The sequence below is a fragment of the Dendropsophus ebraccatus genome, chromosome 9 (assembly GCF_027789765.1).
Source record: "Dendropsophus ebraccatus isolate aDenEbr1 chromosome 9, aDenEbr1.pat, whole genome shotgun sequence".
Classification (NCBI taxonomy): domain Eukaryota; kingdom Metazoa; phylum Chordata; class Amphibia; order Anura; family Hylidae; genus Dendropsophus; species Dendropsophus ebraccatus.
This window is the reverse complement of record NC_091462.1, coordinates 87,758,347-87,778,821: the sequence shown is the minus strand read 5'-3', so window position 1 is coordinate 87,778,821 and position 20,475 is coordinate 87,758,347. Positions and strand designations below refer to the sequence as shown.

Sequence of the window (20,475 nt, the reverse complement as noted above, 5' to 3'; positions counted from 1 at the left end):
CCAGGGTTACAGAACGGCCGGTGTTATACACAGTGGGAACATGGCCTAAAGGGGTATTCCCATCTTAACTAACATAGTTATACTTGTAGGGCTCATCAACTTAAATATATTTGCATATACATTTATTTAGCAAACTTGTCTCCTTCCCCTGATATACCTAATCAGTCTGACCACTGCTTTTAGTGCAGAGTGGTGGTCGGTAACCCTAACAATAAGCTGTCAACAATTGGAAGGAAAGAGCAGCATATCAGGAGATGGAGGCAAGTTTGCTAAATAAATGTATTTGACGAGTCCTACACATAGAACTATATAAGATGAGCTGGGAGTACCTCTTTAAAAGCCACCAAGGCTTTACCAAGACTCTTGTAGTGTGTCAGTCTTCCTGTCTGCTGTATCTGATTTACCAGCTTGAGGCTATGTTCACACGTCGTATGAGACCGGCCGTTCCAACCGGATGATCTTTCCGGCCGCAGAGCTCTGATGCGGGCGCATCAGCGCGCGCCCGCATCAGAGCTTCCCATAGCACACAGTGAAGCAAGCGTCTGGAGCCGCTCGCTTCACTCTGTGAACTGTCAGGGATTCCTACGACCGCAATTCATTGAATTGCGGCCGCAGAAAACTGACATGTCAGTTATTTGTGGGGCCGCACAGGATCCCAGCCGGAGCGTATACGATGTATATACGCTCCGGCCGGGATCCCATTGAAAGTAAGGCATTCTTCCACCCCGCAAAAACTAGTTTTACGTAGTGTGAACATAGCCTAACACCTGAGTGCTATCATAGTCCTCCGTACATAGCCATATTCCCTCTGCATGTCCCCATTTATTGGAGTAATTCTACTACTTCCTAGTAGTAATGTATAAACTTGTGATGTGTATGTTTAACCTTTGTTTAGCTGCCATTATCTTATATAATCAAGATATTACATTTTATGTCACATTATACCTTACATTGGATTATTTAGAATATTTGCAGAAATTCTTTATTATGGTTTTTGTATATTACATGTATAGATACTAGATGTCAGGTGAACACACAGCCACATGTCTGACACTACCATGGTGTCGGGAATCAGCACATGAGGCATTTTACTAACATATAGCCAACCTTGACTTTACCTTTTAGGTAGGGGCCTCACTTTTTACAAGGGCAGTACAACACTGACTGTATTACGCTTTACTAAATGAATTTATACTGTAGAATGAATGAATGAAAACCATGTAATATTCATGTGTCTGCACCAGAATTCTGCCCCAAAACTGGCACACCGGACTTTCCAACAATGCAGTGTTGCCAGCCATTTTCTTCCCAATGTCATCTGTCGGGTCAGGAGGCCCTCATACACATTAGAGACTCATTCAAAGTTGCTGAAGTTAATGGGTTCAGCCTACCTTTCCCTATAGTGTACGATCCTACGATCCACATGCACGGACAATAACAACAAGGATATCAATAAAAGCATTGTTGACTGTGGTAGCCAATCAGAGTCCAGCTTTCTTTTTTGAACTTTACCCGCTAAAAGAACATGAACTCTGATTGGATGTTCCAGGCCACAGGACAGTTTTGATACATGAGGTTTTAATAATATTGTGCTTCTTTTATTTGTCAGTACAAACCCATTATTCCAACTAGCAGAAATAAAGAGGTTTAGGAGCCCTGCCATTTGTGAGACGCGTATGCCCTTCTAAAGTCAGTGAGCATTTAAATCTAACGCTTATGCCACCTGATTGCTTATGTAAATAGAAACCAATGGCGACCTCACTAATATGACTAAACAAGATTTGCTGCTCAAAATGAAATTATGGAAGACTATGTGAAAGTCCTCAAGAAAAGCTGCTTTACCTGTGCAAGACATCCAGTTAATGCAACCTTCAAAAAACTCGATCTTTTAAGTAAGGATCTGGGTTTGGGTTGGGATGTGGAATAAAGTCTTGGCTTGCCGTCATCATGATAAATTATCGGTCTTAGTGCTGATACCAATAGTCTAAGAAGGTTATGAACAGTATGATCATACCAAATCCTCTTGGAGGTAAGCTGCCTATAAACTTTAGATGAACTGGGGGGGGTGACTTGACCAATGTTCCTGACCCAGACGTTTAGTTAAAAATGAGTTGACCAGATTGGATATGTTGCCAACTTATAGCCCAATACCATCTGGTCACCAGGGAAATTCTAATAGAAATCCTTTATAAGCTATTGTATGTCTATGTAAGTAGTATAAGTAGTCAGGAGATTTCTGTAGACCGTAATGCTATACTGTATCTATGAATATGGCAGCCTTATAGGTTTTGCTTTAATGTTCAAAGCTCCTGTTTTTGTTACTTTCAATAGTAAGAATAGGACCAGTGTATAATATATAAGTTAGTTGGGTCCGTCTGTATTCGATAATGTATCCATCACAGTGTCCATTTTGAACTGAGGTCATGAAATGCTGTCAGCAAGTTAGTCTTGCAGATGGACAGTAAAAGGTTATGTCTCCAGCCAGCATCAGTCACATGAAGGCGGTCGCCATCTCACCAATGGCAGAGCTCTTATGAAGACCTGAAAAGGTCTTCTTTTTTTTTTTTTAACCTGAATGTGCTTTGGTCAATCACGCACAGTGGATGTAACCATTGAAATGTCCAAACAATTCAGCCTCTCCATCTGTGCCACGTATAAGGTGTGGAGTACTTTTGTGCTTTATGTCCCACTTGTTTAGGCTGAGAAAATGGAGTATCCAAGATGGCTGCCTTCACTGTGTTGAAGATGACCATAATCCAAAAATTGTGCCTCAATAGAAAGGCTAGGTGCAGCAAATTGTATAGTCTGCCTTTCCCTTACGTTATGATTACATACATTGTCAATGTGATGACCTTATATCAAATGTTACATGTTTGTGCTTTACAAGACATATCCGGAACATGCTTGAGCAGTTTACAGTCGTAAAAACCCAACCAAAATGGGTTAATAATATTAAAATACTTGAGAGAGTTTATCCGACATTGTTCCTCTTCTTCGGATGTTTTCGCTCTTCATACTAACCACAAGGCCTAATGGTACAGTATATCTCCCGATGGTTTCTTCAGACCTGGCTCTTTGCTCCGCCGTCTTTCTGATTCAGAATGTACTGCAGGATATCCTGTTAGGTAAGATGGGATACAACAAGACAAACTAATTAATGGTTTAACAAACCTGCTATTAAGTAAAGACATTGGAGACGGGATATATGTGTGCATCAGCACGGTGGTAATCCAAGCCCCACACATGGTGCTGACTTCACATGGACATTACAAGACACATAATCATCCTGGGCTGAAACAGCTGACAAGCCGATGTAACACTGCAGCATTATTGATATTCTCAGCATTTTCTGAAGAAACAGCAAGGATATCTTAAAGGGCCAGTGCACCTAAAGCAGTATAAACAAGTAGAGCATGCGGCATAATGGAGATTGTTCAATGGCTTTGTATGTAAATGTTTCTGGAGGTTCTTAGAGCTGATGATATGTGAATGTGAATTCAACTCCTGATTCTGCTGGTCTGCCTGAAGAGAAGCCACCACCAGCTTATTACCTTCTTCCCATTGATAGTACTTGTCAGCATGCATGTGTATTAGGCAAACCATGAGGAATAGCTGTGTTGGCAACTGACAACTTCATTTACTTTAATGATGACAATGACAATGACTTTGACCATTATTACCAAGGCTACAGTCCACTAGTGCCCCGGACTAGTGGTCGAGATTCTGATGGCATGGCCACCAGGCAAGCTGCTGAATTACCTATAACAAAAATAACGACCTTACCAGGTAAATAGACGGATGTTTCCCACTAAGCTTGTATTTTCTCCTTTGTATTTGCCTGGTTATCTTTCACCCTCTTGTACAGTTCTCCTGTTCACGCCTATGCCCAAAGCCCTTGCCCCCTGTTTTCTATCACCTGGAAATTCTCCATATATCATATACGGCTGTGGCTCCAACAGCCAAAAGGAGCGCACGTCATTTAGTCAATGGCAATGTAACACAAAGTAAGAAGAACAGGAACAGAAAGCGTGGCTATCAGAGATAAAGAAAAAATGGCCCATATTTATCAAGGTGTGAAAGAGAACGTGGTGTTAACTAACAAGAGCAACCAATCACAGTTCAGCTATTATTTTACCAGGGCTGTAAGCTGAGCTCTGATAGGTTGGTATTGCCATTTTACACTAAGTTCTATTTTACACATCTGGTCCTATTTATTGATACAGGGTGCAACTTACATTTTTACATCAATTTCCATATTTTTTTTTTTTTTTTACAGAACGTGATCATGAACAGATCTTGGAAAATAAAATATCCTATGTTCATCATATTTCGACCCATATTGAGGGTAAACATATCGGCTTTTCTTGTTCTCCCAAGGGGTCTGTATTTTACTAGATGAGACCTCTGAGCTATTTCTCCATGTAAATACCTGTCATCTAAAAAGTCATTTAAAAAGCAGGGGTCGGGTCATTCTTCTATATATAGCGGACCATGTGACTTTTCAAAGAGGAGAATGACATGTTTCATACAACAAACATATGACATGCTTCCAGACTGACGTTAGGACCGTAGACAGAATGTGTCAGCTGTGCTGCCTGTAGGGATCTCACATTACAAAGTGCAGTACAGCACTGTGCTCAGAGAGGATGGCCTGTTATATCTGCCATAGAAACTAGCTCACTCATCCGCACAATAGTGAACATAGGAATGCATATAGTCACGTACATCGATCGACTATATTCGATATACCAAAAAATGATCACATATATCTTGTGGAAATTACTATTAATTTTCAGAATCATAACAGAATAGCCTGAGGAAGGGCTTTCATGGACCCAGAAACCAGTTACACTTTGTTACCTATAAACAAGTCAAAATTGCCCCTTGTTGTTTGTGACTCATCCACCTTCTGCTTAGCGTCTCGGAGATCTTGCTTATTGGCGGATTAATGAAGTAATAACTTAAGACATGTCGCAGAGAAAAGTCAAAATTTGATTGGTCAGGGGTCCAGAGTTTTTAGACCCGTGATGAATGCAAGTATGAGCCAGGAGAAGCGTATGGTTATGCACTTCACTCCCTGGCTCACTGCTTTTTCCATCTCTCTGCACAATAGAAGCTTGTTAGATTTATACTGGAGCTTGTCTCATGAACTGGAATGAAGATCACAGGGAGCTGGGAGTGAAGCGTGCATGGGTTATACTCGCGATCATTGGGGATCTAAACATTCAGACCATGACTGATTGGTTATATTGCTTATATATTTAAAGTAGACTTTTTTTGCAACTTTTTTGCCCATTCATCTGAGCAGATCTCCAATCTCTGTCTTCATCACAAACCAATACATTGAACATACCAATTCCCGATATCCCCTAAAATGGTTCCTTTATCCGAGTCTATTCATAACAATTCTTCACCTGACTCGTAAAGAAGAGCAGTGTGAGCCTTAGGATGTTTCATTTACCTAGTGTGCTTGAGATGCCTTTGGAACGGCCTTGCTTTCTATATCAATTGTAGGGGTTATTGCTATGGTACATTGTGTTCCCAGGTTCAAAGACATAAGGGGGTGAACAATATTCTATGTTAAAAACTTCCTTCCCTTTTGTGTCTAATGTTACCATGCAGACCTATGCAGCTCCATAGTAGTAGACAACAAACTCTGTATAGTCTGATCTTGCGATATATCTGTATATCTACTACTTCTAATATATCAAGTTTATGTTACAAAGAATTAGAGGACAAATGGAAGGGATTTGATTACAAGGTCAGACTACACAGGGTTTGTTTGTTGTCTGTTACCATGGAGACAGATAAGTATGCAAACCAGCTGTACACACATTATAGTGAATTTTCAATAAAAACTATTTGTAAACTTGGCAGGGCCAAGTAGCGGAGGGCAAGGGGTATATAGCCATCCGTGGCACTGAATAGCAGGGACTACAGATTTCTATTTCCTACTGGCAGAATGTTGTGCTTATGTTTTATTCGGCACAAAGTTCTTCATACTTTCTTTAGTAGAACTAATTATCACCTCAACAGAATCGACACCTCTGAGCTTCACAACGGATACTGTAAATGTGACACTCACGAGAGGTAATAAAGCCTAGGTGAAATGCAGCTTTTTGTCAAGCCAAATTAAATAGGGCAGCTTGTTGAGAGAGAAATAGATGTAATAGGGCCACAAAGTATATGAGTATTTGAACTGTGCTCTCAGCTACAAACATCAGAGGCGGGTGTTATCCAGGCAGCCAGCCACCTCTGGGGTATTTTATGTTAGAAGCAGTCTTCACTTTGATGTGGAAAATCACAGTGCACTCAGCAAAAATACTGCTGCAAAGTACAGGCGCTCGTGATACATCTCAGAATAGGGATGGCACCGAGCCAGCTATCAGTGTTTACTGAGAAAACTGTCTTCTCTATTAGGAGAATGATCCATATTTTATGTAATAAGGATTACAGCATACCAGCATATCTCATACAAAAAGTAAGGATTGCATTGGGTAAAAAGTGAAGTCCAATGCCGGCCTCTGGGCTGCATTTATATCATTGGAACCTATGACTTTTAGGGCATGTGGGCCTCATAAAGGGGGACCCTTGCGAAGATTTTTTTCTGATAATCTCATTTTTTTTTTTAAATACTGTATGCCATAATGCCATAAACATTCTTAGCTAGACAACCCTGAGTGGAGCCTTTACCAGTTTCCTCCATTGTTTTTATTTATGACAGTCCGGTTTCTCGTGGTCTCTTGCATTACTAACCTTCCTGGCCTTCCTTTCTGTACACTAACTTGTCTTTCTATCATCCAAACCTGAATCTCCTAGACACATGTTAAACATTTGTTTTGGGGCTTTTGCCCTTCTTCACTACAGAACAGGGTGCTGGTTAGCTGGATGGGAGGTCCTTGATGTGGGTCTGAGGGGGTAATTTGTCTCTTGGGAAAGACCTCCATGGAGAGTACTACAGGCCAAACAGTGCACCCTGGGGCAAGAGTATGTAAATGAGCTCTCCTCAAGTCAGACTGCTCCCTGCTCTGCCATGCCATTATCTCCCCTCCTCTTTCTCATTCACAGTTCATTATCAGGAAATCTGGAATCTTTTACATCAGTCGAGAACTGTGTAATCTATGGAGAGGGGAGGGAGATTAGTCGCCAGCAGAGAACAAAGGATTACACAGTGGGACCTGTGTCAAAGCCAGTATTCAGAGGTCAGAGTGGTCAGTGCTGACTTCAGAGGAGATAGCCCGGTGATTTAGCTGTAAATTAACTCTTTGTTTTCCTGTTTTGGTGCCTCATCTCCCTCCACCCCTCCCTTCTCCATAAGAGAACCATGAAGATGGAAGGAGAGCTTCAAACTGCTTTTTCATGATAAAAATGCATTTTTCGGCTATTAAACTCAATTACAAAGTTTCTTAATATCGATTGGAGGTCAAACTCTTTTCCTTCTGGAAAAGAGCTGCTTTGCATACTTTTACCTGTAAGACTCCCTATGCCAGCTTGGTGGTCACTCCCCGAAGACAGATTACCCCCTAAACCAATGTATCAGGTAGGAGTTTAATCTCCAACTTTACCCTTTTCAGTCTGACAACACCATTCTTGTTAAAGGGCTATTCAAGGTTAGGTATCCCAGCTCAGCCCACTCACATAAATATAACATCTGACATCAGGACACAACCAGAAGCTAGAATGAGTCCGCTAACTGATATACATTAGGCTTCCCATTGGCATGCATTCTATCAGCTTCTAGGGTCAATGCTCCATCCCTGGAAACAAATAAAATATTACAGTGATACCGGTATAGCTCTCATATACCATTACAATCTATAGTTTGGTTCTAGATACTATAACCTAGATACTATAAAAGATTTAAAAAAAATTCTTTTTTTTTTTTCTGTAATCTAGATACTATGGTTGTCATCATGTCAAGATCTCTGCTAAGGGAATGGGAAATGTAGCATTGTAGGAACCACTGACATAAGGTGTTCATAGCAGACTGATACTTGGTTGTGGTTGGTTAGATCACCTGGCAACATTGGGTGATAATTGACTGTGCCACCTAAACATGGCAGCCATAGGGTATAATATAGATATGTGACTTATTCCCTACAACCCCTTAGCTGCAGTAAAGAAAAAAACTCACTTCTCCAAAAATCAATACAACTATTATGTGATTAATGTATCTTGTTATTAATACGACTTTTATCGTCCATCTATTGATTTACAATGACTCTTGTGGTTTGGCTTAGACTCATTTCACTAAAGTTGTGGGTTTTTTAATGGACGAAAAAGTTGCTGTCTGGTCTCGGTATTTTTAGAAGATGACACAATGAATGAGATATTTTTGGTCGTAAAGGGATTGAGTGGGAGTACATAATAAAGTAATGATGCTAACGTGTTCATCATCCTTTATACAAAATCCTACCCCGACTTTCATCATGTTTACTGCTCATGTATATCATTCATTGGCTCATATTCTATATGCCTGCTCAACCTATTTAAAGCAAACGCCACTGCTGCAAAGGTTGTAAAGCTGAATTTAACTATGTATATATTATATCCCTCTAAAGGGGTCCGGTTTAGGTTACCTGTACTCATACATTCCTTGAAGAAGATGATCATAAATGTGTCTGCCATGCCCATTGCAATCTCATAGCCTAATACACTGTATGCGGCTGTTGACTATATTTGATTATGACCACTACCTCGATCACTGGCACATACCATGCTGTCTATACCACCTAAATCTTGTAACTGAAATACTGCACCATATGGGCAAATGTACTTTAAGATCCAATGTAATTTGGGTATGTTACAATTCGACGTACTTCCGGGTGGTTACAGGTCGATTAATATGACAGATTGATAGAATTCCATACAAGCTATCGTGTTCTTCTAAATGTGTTTGAGACCCCGGGAGGTTAGTGGCAGGGACAGCTGAGAATGTTCTGCCAGACTGATACTGGAAGGGTAATGATCCGGGATTCTTCTACTCTCATGAACTTATGCTTCAGTCCTCTTAACATATCATGGTATGTATACATCGAGTAACGCTCTACTAAGTGGCGGTCTAGTTTATCTTCTACACTGGGCATATATGGTGTTTTATCTGTTCAGATTATTACTAAATATTTATATTTATGGTCCTCTAGATAAAGATAGTACTTGTTCCATTCTGATGGTTGCTGGTTAATGTAAAAACATCGTAGTGGTGTGTGATAGAAACACTATTTGCCGAAAATCTCTCTATTTGAAACAAAACTTTTTGTAGTTTTACCATTCAGCCAAGCTGCATGACTAGATCCTGGTGATCCAGTAGAGCCATTCTGGTGATTAGACTGAACCACAATACCAGATACACTTATATGTATGGACCTGTGTCAGTGTAGGGGAAACAGTGTTCCTTTATTCTACCAATCATCCAAGATCCCACAAATTAAACTTTGATGGTTTGTCCTAACCCGGGACAAGCTGTGGCTGCTAGGTGTATCTGTACTCTATATTAAAAGTCATTTAATATTACAATACAATTCATCAGAGCCTGTTATTACATCCCTTCATGGTAACCACCGTATGCATTGACTTATTTGGTACATCAGCAAGAATTGGCAATTGGAGATCTTTAATTATGATCTGTGTTACTAAAGCAAAGCGCTGAATTACTGAAAGGGTGCTTAGCTACCGTTTAAACAGTGCTTAGCACAAATGGATTTTCATTGTTGACCTTGTCTAAAGTATCATGTTTAGAAGGCTCTCGCATTGTCTGCCTCTTCCGCATCATTTACTAAACTCTTTAGTTTGTTGTCAGTTGATGGAATCCAACCATGACGTGTTCATTATTTCAGTGTGTACACCGTCTCAGCAAGATGCCACAGCCGGCTTCAGGATATATGAGGAGGTTTTGTCCATTGATAATTGTACCTCTGGTACTGGACGTCCTGTTTATTTTGCTCTCCGAGCATTGGCCTCAATAAAGTTGCTTTAACTTTTTAACTAGAGAACAATTTGAAGTGTTAACATGTGAACAAGACCTGATTTGTTCTTCTGTCTCTTCTACAGTGGAAAAGGAATTGGAAGACCTGGAGGACGCGGAGTCTCCAGCAAATGGTGCCAAAGTCTCCTTTCAGGTTGTGTCACCCACTCCTCAGAACACAGCTATAGTAATATAGATAGACTGAAAGTAAAATTCTAATTGTTCTATATAGGTTACAGTAAATTAAGTTGGTATCTGAAAACCTGACATTTTTGGTAGTCTACAACAGTACTAAGCAACAGTCTGTAATCTAATATAACAACTGAGCAAAAGAGGGATAATCGATGGACTAAACTAAGGAAACTGTAGTGTATTATTGAGCCTCAGCTGAAAATTCTAATTTCACCACAGTTTATTCCACACTCATACTCTTATAAAGAGCCCAGTTTATCCATAGGTTACAGCTAAGTCCTTCATTCTGCTGATCGTTGGCAGCCCTGGGAGCTGGACCACCAATGATCATACATACAGTAAGCATAGGTCTTCAGTATGTTTTCCTGGAAAGACTCCCTAAGGAAGCTTAAATAAAGAGTTAATGCCCCATACACATTGGATAATATTTGACTGAACCCACCGATTTTATTTAGACTGATTCACTGTCTATATGGAGGTCTCCTAACTCTCCTTTCCCTGACAACTTATGTCAGGTTAGAGAGGGATAGGGTATTTTGGCTCTGTCATCTGCCTTTTATTCTCTGAGCAATGAGCAACCACCAGCAGAGTCTGGCAGTAGCTTACACCTCCTCTCTTTATTCAGGAGACATGTACGATCGGCCTTGCCAAACATTTTTTGTTATGAACGGATTACTGTAAACCAAATTAACATTTGCCGAGAGCTATCCAATGTGTATCGGCACATTAGATTGAAGTTTGAAACCAGAGGTTTGCAACTAAAACAGTTGCTCACTGGGTGAAGCATAACAACAAATGTCTGTTTTAGCCGACCAGTGGCAGATTATGCTTCATGTTTCCTCTATGGAGAAGGGTTAGCTGCAGCCTCACTGCTCTGGTGGTGGCTGGTGGTTGAGGTTTAACCCATGGTGGCTGCTTATCATTCCGAAACAAGAACACCAGATACTAAAAATCCATCATGCAAAGCCCTATTCCACCAAATCATCTGTTGTTGATAAGTTGGGAGGCCCCCGTATACCTTATACAGTTGGCCAGTGACAGGCTTCGTGGACTTTAGTATAATGTGTATGGGAGCCTATAAGGTGGTCATACTCTTTTGATAACTGTTGGTTGAGCTTTAGTTTATCCAAACAGTTATGGAGATGAAGACCAACATAGACCTTAGACAAAAAGCCAAAGTTGCCAAAGTAAGTGGGCACCTTAAAGCGGCACTATCAGCAGGTTCGGGCCAGTGAACCTTCTGATATGTGTCAGCTGAGATTAACCTCCGGATTCCAGGGCTGTAAGTCATATTTCTTTCAGGTCCGGTATGATGCCGTTTTCCGCTAATTGCTAATATGCTAATGAGCGGTCCCGGAGCATTTGGGGCTTTCCCATGCTCCTGGAGCACCTGCTCGGTCGCCCTAGCCTGCCTCCTCCCGGCCCGCCTACTATGCATATTCATATATGCATAGCTAGGCCGCTTGTAACGGCGCATGTGCAGGGAGCAGCCCGTTACAAGCGACCTAGCTATGCACATATGAATATGCATAGTGGGGCGGGCTGGGAGGAGGTAAGCTAGGGCGGCCGTGCTGGTGCTCCAGGAGCATGGGGAATGCCCTAAATGCTCCGGGACTGCTAATTAGTATATTAGCAATTAGCGGAGAATGGCACCATACCAGACCCGAAGGAAATATGACTTATTTAGACAGAAAGCTTCAGAGAGCGGATATATCCTCTTTAACTAAAAGATTTGGCTAAAATTTAAGATTAACTGTTATTTAAGGTTTTCCATTTTTTAACACTACCAGTACTTCCATTTAGTCACCATGGAGGTCAGGGGTTTTTTTTGTTTGTTTTTTAATATAAATGTGTAATGCTGGGTTATAGCATTGGGCGTTCTAAAGTTGCTCATTCCTCAGAGAAGCCTGGCATCACGAGGTAAAGAAGGAGAAGAGTTACTGAAGCATAGCATTGAAACAAATCTTTTCTCAGTGCACCCTCCATAGTCCCAAGTGTTCCTGCGCCAGACAGAAAATGCATTAATGATACTGTAATTAACTGCGTTATGTGAACTGCAGAAGCCAAATGTATTCAATGGTTGCTTCATCTGAGACCGCGATTTATAATTATATGTGACAGACATTGCAACATTCTAATAATACAAAGAGAACAGAAAACAGATTCATGGTAAAGTCTTTATTTTTGTTAACAGCATAATAAAATAAAACATTTCCCATACTATACAACCTTTTCATGTTTCCTTTGTCATGTATAGGATCATCATGTTACAGAAATATCTATGATTGTCTACAGGTTCAATCAGGACTTAAAGGGGTTGTCTGTAATGTGAAGAAAGGGCACCAGTCCTCTATGTGTCTGGTAGCTCACCCCCATTGATTTAAATGGAAATGAGCTACAATTCCAAGAAGAAGAGAGGCGCTGTTTCTGGGATAAAATAACAAACAAACAACAGACACAACAGAACAGATCCTAGACAACCCCTTTAAAGAATTATCAGTAAGTTAACAATCAGCAGCAAAAGAATACAATAGAAAACACCCAAGTATGCAAGTAATAAATATATCTCTATAATAAACAAACCATTTTATCATTTTTATGGATGCAAAAATAAAATGAGATCAGTCTGTCTATGGACAACACAAGGGCATGCCACACATTGGCGACAAACTATTGCTATCTGTTACGGTAACATCTGATCCCGCTACCAGTCATATTAACTGTTATTATAGACGTAGGAGCATGATAACATGACTGCCAACAACATACAAGACTCAGCAACCAGAATCAATGATTTTCTTTTTTTTGTTCATTAAAAGGGCTTACACCTTGAAGAAATGCATGTTGCCCTCGGGCATGATGATTGTTGGGGGTACCTAAAGCTGGCCATACATGTAAGATAGCATTCTGCTGAAAGCTCTTTTACTAGATCCTAGATATACATGCATGTGTTCTAAATGGGAAAAAGGGAGAAAGCCGTTGCCAGACTCTTCTAGTAGCCACTTATATGCTAGAGATAAGTTGAAGTCTAACATCCCTGACTCTTCTCTTTCCCAACAAGTGCAATCGGGAGACTTGGTAGGCCCCCATACATATTAGATGGACAGCCTACCTACAAAATTAATTGGAACCTCAATGTCAGTATGGTAGTGTAGTGCACACATCATATGGCAGGGCACCCATCCATGAATTCTGAGAGCAGGTCTTGACTATAGCTAAAAGAAAATTTAAAGCGTAACTGTCATCCAAATGTAATTTTTCAGAAAACAATAAATATCAATAGTATAAGCGATTTTAAGAAACTCTGTAAAAGGTTTAATTTAGCAAAAGAGTTTCCTTCTGTACTTTTACCTGTCCCCTCACTTCAGAAGAAGAAGGATTTCTCTGTCCATTATGCTCTATGGAGTGAATGAGCAAAGAGGAGAGAAATAGCAGTCCCACACAGCACAACACCCTGCAATCTTCTCTCAGCAAGTTCCTAGATAAGCACTGACCTTTCTGACCTCTGAATGCCCAGACAGTCTACAAACAGCTGACCTTCAGGTCTCTTCTTCCTGCTCACTCATCTCTCTCGGCCCCTCCCCCCCTCTATAGGATATAATGAACACAGCGGAACCCGTCTTCACTTGCTTCTCTGTAATGAAGACAAATTTGCCTGGTAATGAACAGATAAGGCTACATTCACACACCCGTAGTGCAGCCCACAGCCGCGACCCGCTCTACGAATGTGCATCTGTAGTGCTCCGTGCTTCATGGAGCACTACATTCCCACTTTATTACCATTGCAATCTGGGACACAAAATGCGGTCCGCATTACAACATGTCCTTTTTTTTGTGGCACGGATTGCTGCCCCGTACACAAGTATGGACATGTGAACTGGGCCATTATATAACATTAGTCCTACGTTCTGTCCGCAATTATGTGCTTTTTGAGTACAGAAAGAGGCTTTTTTGCCTAATAAAACCTATTAGAGGTTTTTTTTTTGTTTTTTTTTTATCACTTGTACTATTGTTTTCTGTAAAAAAAAAAAAAAAAAAAACATGACAGTTACACTTTAAATGACTCTAAATTGGGGTTGATCTCTGATACCAACTCATGGGCAACTATGAGTCCTTTCAGTAGAAAATTGCATCATTTAGTGACTTCATTTGACTGTTTTTATATGTTTGTGTTCTGAGAGCCGGGCAATGGCTACCTTCATTGTATGTAGGTAAATGATCTGTTATCGATTAAAATACAAATGACAGCTTGGGGACCTAATAACCGAGGATGTCAAAGAATCCAGCACTTGGCTGATTATAAGCCATCAAACCTTCTTCCATCCTCATGCAGTTTGGGTAGACTGTTCTGTATATACCACTTATGCGTATCCATAACTTTAGCCTGCAGCCCCTCCACCAGTAGGAGACCACAAATCCTAATGTTTACGGCTCTGTTTCTATCAATCTGATATATAGCAGCAACACAAAAGATCTATTCTTAATATCCCAGTCTCCAATGCCAGTAATTGTGCCACATTGAGTAGGCATTCAGGTCTGCTAACATGACCTGGCAGGTGGTAAATGGCTGGAGCCTTTGTGGATGAGGATTTCCTCCTCAATTAATGGCTGCTAGAAAAAGCCAGCATTTTCATTGTGTTATCAAAATGCATGTCCATTCCCAATGCTTATAAAAACAATAGATTCGGAAATTGGAGATACTAAAGGTGCGTTTACACGAAACGATAATTGGCCCGATCGTACGATTAACGATGTCGGAGTAACGATTTTTTTTTCATAACGATCAGTGTTTAGACGGTACGATATATTGTACGGAAAATCGTTTTGCGATCGCTTAAGCCTATCTCACACATTGGTTAAATCTGCAATTTTTTTGCGAACGACGATTTGATAACATGTTGAAAGATCAAAATGAATTCTCGTTCGTCGTTTGATTGTTCGCTGCGTTTACACGTACGATTATCGTTAGAATTCGATCGTTATCGCACAAATTCGCATGATAATCGTTACGTGTAAACGCACCTTAAGTTACAGAAAAAAAAAACTAGAAAAAGAGGTACGAGGAACCACTGTCAGGCATCAGAAGAGGGTCCCCACTCACTCACATACAATGTACCGACGTGTAAATGACACAAGAACATTTGAAAAGTATGAAACCCTGTTGAATTAAAGTGGTTGTCCAATTAAGCAAACCCATTTTTATATACACAAGGACCAATATACCCTTAGGGAGCTAATAACTGGGGTTCAGGGCTCTTGCTCAGGGGGACCTGTCCTACACTACCAACATGGGAATAGAAACAAGAAGACGGGCACTCACCAGATAGCGTGAAGTCTTGTCTTTATTCCATAACTAAATACAAAACAGGATATGCTGGGAGAGGGAGCATGGTCTCAGCGTCCACCTCGACACACGTTTCGTGTTGCAATAACACTTTGTCAAGCTGAAGTGAGACGCTGAAGGGAAGTCTCACTGGACAGAGTTATTGCAACACGAAACATGCGTAGCGGTGGATGTTGAGACCATGCTCCCTCTCCCAGCAGATCCTGTTTTGTATTTAGTTATGGAATAAAGACCAGGATTCAAGCTATCTGGTGAGTGCCGGTCTTCTTGTTTCTATTCACATGTTGGATTCTTGTATGGTCCTGGACGTGAGCACCACTTAAGTGCTTCCAGCTGTGTCTAGGTTACTTACCTGTAAGCACAGAATATTCTGGGTTCAGTAGTGCCCAGTCTCTCACTCCTGTTGTTCCTGTCCTGCACTACACATACAATACATTAGTAGACACCTTGTACTGCTACATTTGACCTGTAGTGGCGCTGCAGCGAAATTATACAACTACTGCCATATTTCCTGACAGATAACAGCTGATCTCTCTGGTTTTGGCAGGGGAGATTCTTTGTGATCAACTTATTGTGGAAGAACCATATAACAAGTAGACACTGACCAACATGGAGAACCTCTTTTACTAGACATGTACAACCTGATCTATCTCACATTGTTTGTCTATATTTCCTGCTTTTACAATGTGAAAAAGCTAGGTGTCTCCTTGTATTTGCTGCTACAGTATGGTTTCTGTGTTCTAGCAGTATCCAGCTGTTATCTCCACAATCGTTTTCTCTTATTTCCTACACCAGTAAATGTGTCAATCTTTTAACTACCTTTTTTTCTACAAGTTTTGTCAGGTGACAACTTTGCCTTTCACAGCCTTGTAACTTTGAAGGGTACCTGTTTCCTCACCCGATTGGCATGCAGTGGTTCCTAACACTAAAAGTTCAGGTAACAATGGATACAACCATGCCGGGTCAGTTCTGTGCACAAGCCCTATTGGATCAGAGTAAGGCTGTGCACAGGACTGACCAGACATAGTTGTATCCATAGTCACTGAACCTCCAGCAGCAGGAGTGACTGCACACCGATCCAGTGAGGAAACATGATGACAATTACCCTTTAAACTTACTTTTAATGGTAATGCTCTCCCTATATGAAGCAAAAGGGACATTCCGGGCCAATTCAGGTTTATGGTGCTGGTGCAAAACATTTAGTGGACTATTCTTTTTAGTTCTTTCTTACTGATATTTTTTTGGGGGGTACAACCAATAAGACCATCATTAAATGAATCTACATTTACAACTGCACCCCACCGATCAGCCTGGAAATGCAAATCCCAACTAAACAGAAGCCATGGTTTATACTGGCGATACAGCCCCCTTAACTAGAGATGAACGAACTTCGGGATTTTGCTGGTTCGAGGGAACTCAAACCTTCTCGAACCTGCAGCATTTGATTCCCGATGCCTTCCCCTTCCATGGGAAAGGAGGAGACAGCTTAAGTACCACCTTGAATTCCGGGATACAGCCTATTACCTAGTTCCAGGCAGTACTCGGGCTGTCTCCTCCTTCCCCACGGAACGGGAAGGCATCAGGAATCAAATGCTGCAGGTTTGAGAAGGTTCGATTTTGCTCGAACCTGCAAAATCCCGATGTTCGATCATCTCTACCCTTAACCAGAGTATGGTAAAAGCAGGTGGTGCAGTAGGAGGAGAATAATGGTTCGCTACCGATTCAGGGCAGGTGCAGTGACAGTCACAACATTACGCTATGCAAATATTCACATCAAACATTAAAAAATATAATACAAACACATTCAACCATCATTTTATGGGAAATTGGCAACCAAAAACTGAAATGTATTTCCTTGTAGCCAGTGTTTATAGTCAGGATTTACTGCAGGAGAATACGGCCAATGCTACATGGATAGATTTCTAATCATACTGAACTTACAGGCCAGCAGTCAGAACTTTTAGGAATCTTATTCTAGTCTATTGCTTTTTACCTTATGATCACAGGTCGTAAAGCAATATTCCATAGTTTGGCCATAGACTATAATTACATTCCAGGAAAGAATGAACGATTATTAGTGATCACACCACTAGGCACTGCCAGGGTCACTGTGGCTTATAGCTTTTCCCATACATGCACATGTATAAATTATACCTAGAATACATTACTATGTATGCACAATTGTCATTATAAGCTTATGTATGTATGGCACATATTTTCTACTATATGGAATAATGCATTCCATATCATCCTATTTCTATTACAAGCTTTATACTTAAATGAATTTTCCAATAATTAAATAATGAAAAGTCATCATGTATTCACAGAATAGGTAAGAAGTGTCTGACCACTGGGACTAGCACTAAGAACAAGTAGTAAGGTTCCATTACCTACTGTATTAACGGAGGACTGTTATCGGAGTTTATTGAAGGCAGCGTTCACACGGAGTAAAACTGGTCTAATTCCGCGGCGGAATCCCACCAGCCTCCGTGTCATAATGACAGTCTATGGGAGGCTTGCACGCCTCCTCTCTCCGTGTCTCTCTGGGCTAAAGAATAGACATGTCCATTCTTCAGCGTGGAGAGAGGAGGTGCGCAAGCCTCCCATAGACTGTCATTATGACACGGAGGCTGGCGGGATTCCACCACGGAATTCCACTAGTTTTACTCCATGTGAATGGAGCCTAATTGTAGCTTGTATAATGTATTCTTTACTAACATTTCAGGCGGATGTCACAATTTCTGGTGGCATCATAGGAAAAACGACATTATTGATACTTTCTCTGTTCTTCCTTTCAGAACTTCAGTGATGAAACTTATGGAAGTATAGTTTAAGGAGATAATATAGGCACTTAGGGATGGTCCGAACCCTCCGAGGTTCGGGTTCTTATGAACCTGAATGCTTGGCATCAGATTCCCGCTGTCTGCCCGCTACGTGGAGCGGGCAGATACAGCGGGAGGACCGCCTGGAAAACTGGGATACAGCCTATGGCTATATCCCAGTTTTCCAGGCGGTCCTCCCGCTGGATCCGCCCGCTGCACGGAGCGGGCAGACAGCGGGAATCATTACCGAGAGTTCGGGTTCGTACGAACCCGAACCGAACTCGGTTCGGACCGTCCCTATTAGGCACTGAGCAGCAGGGAATTTATAGTGCAAGCAATGTCTTCATCTTTGGGTAACTTTAAGTGCTACTGAATATATGGCCATTAACGTACGTGTGCCGGGGATCATGAGTCCTTTATAAGGCACCTACATTAATGCCGTCATACCATATGTTGTATACAGCTATATAATAGCCAAATTATGTGCCTATATCCAGGAGATATACAAGCTTGATCTCCTCTAATCGTAAAAGTGGATACTGGACAACTGGATGGCTACTTGTGTCATTGTAAAAACTTCTGACATGTCATGAGACAAAGGAAGCCGAGAAGAGAACGAACTGTGTGAGAGTCTCATAGATGTCACCGCATTCATGCAATGCGTGCTTAGTATTCTGAGGAACGCCAAGCAAAACTAAAGAGATGCAGCACTTAGGCAAGTCCTTCTGTCTCTTTGTTCTAGCAAGTAGCAGGACGTTACCAATTAGAGATGAGCGGACCGCCGGACTTATGGTCGGACGGCATCGGCGCTCTCTCATTATGCCTGAGATCCCGGCCACATAGTTGCGATCCCCCGAATATGCAGCCAGGATATTCCAGGGAATTCACCATGGATTCCCTGGAATATCCTGGCCGCATATTCCCGAGAGCGCAACTATGCGGCCGAACAGTTCGAACAGTCCACTCATCTCTATCACCAATCACAACTTCTCAGTAGCGGGACGTCACCAATCACAACTTCTGAGATCTCTCTATGACATGCCAGACGTCTGAAAATTTAAGGGGTTAGAAAAAGCAGAGACACTTTTTTTTTGCAAAAACAGTGCCCCCCCTGTCCTCAGGTTGTGTGTGGTATTACAATTCATCTCCATTCACTTCAATGGAAATGAGCTGCAAAACCACATCCAACCTAAGGACAGGAGAGGTTCAGTTTCTGGAAGAAAGCGGCCATGTTTTTCTAAGTTTTTAAGTTAATAAAATAGTGCCAGGTTTATTCTGAAGAAAAAGTACAAAAAATACAAGGGCTTGTAAAAGCAGGGTAACCTGGTGCCCCATCCCTTCCATCCTCTAATGTTCACTAAAACAGCACAAACACTTATAAATTATAGGAAAAAAATTACCTCATTGTCGTTGTGCAATGGAGCGTTCACGTGTGTTAGTTTGGCTCCAGATGTGAAGTTTTACCCTAAATTACTATATGAAAATACATTAGGGGATCGTGTAAGTTCCTTATTATAATAATATCACAATTGTCTGTGTTAGACATAGGAAAAGTCACATAACCTGATCCCTGATGGAGACATATATATCTATGGCTGGGTTCACTTAGCGGTATATGTTGGCATCCTGTCAAAAAAAGGTATACATGGGGGATATGGGCTGAATGTAGTAGTGGCTAACCACATTCAGGCAATAAAGTGAATGGGCCTGTTGCCAGGCGCTGCGGTATATGTTGGCATCCCCTTTTTGATGGGACAATAATATGTACCCAGGATGGAAACAACTAACACCATGTAAATCCCACCTTTGGATTTGTCCATAGACTGCAGATATAGCTGGCAACATGCATAAGACAGCCATAAGCTAATTCTACTGACTTGCCAATAAACAAGCTCACCGAGCTCTATACAGAGAAAGAAGCAAAGTGTTGGGGATATTTTGGAGGCCTTCATTTATTCATTTGATCTTGATTGTGGATCTGGCTGAAATTAGTAGGACCCATAGACATTTATGGGGTTGTTCAAGCAAATATTTTCATATGTGCAAGTGTTCAGGGTTGGGGGGCAAAAAAAACCAAACCAACACCTGCCCCCGCCAATGGCGTTCAAGCGTTACTGCCCCAATATGCTCAAAGCTTCCTGTTGTCCATCTCA

General features: G+C 41.2%; 2 protein-coding genes across 4 annotated transcripts in view; one reads left to right on the top strand and one right to left on the bottom strand.

The window, feature by feature from the left end:
* The window catches only part of IQCK (IQ motif containing K), a 67,513-nt gene extending 56,030 nt beyond the window's left edge, over positions 1-11,483 (top strand). For both annotated transcript variants that reach the window (XM_069983771.1, XM_069983770.1), the window contains exon 9: positions 10,051-11,483. In XM_069983771.1, the coding sequence (XP_069839872.1) occupies positions 10,051-10,160 (110 nt within the window). In that variant the 3' untranslated portion in view covers positions 10,161-11,483. The remainder of the gene's footprint in view (positions 1-10,050) is intronic.
* GPRC5B (G protein-coupled receptor class C group 5 member B) overlaps positions 654-20,475 on the bottom strand; it is a 56,324-nt gene continuing 36,502 nt past the window's right edge. Inside the window, exon 4 of one of the 2 annotated variants that reach the window (XM_069983767.1) lies at positions 654-3,150. In XM_069983767.1, coding sequence (XP_069839868.1) covers positions 3,097-3,150 — 54 coding nt within the window. In that variant the 3' untranslated portion in view covers positions 654-3,096. The remainder of the gene's footprint in view (positions 3,151-20,475) is intronic. The other variant, XM_069983766.1, reaches the window with a different exon arrangement.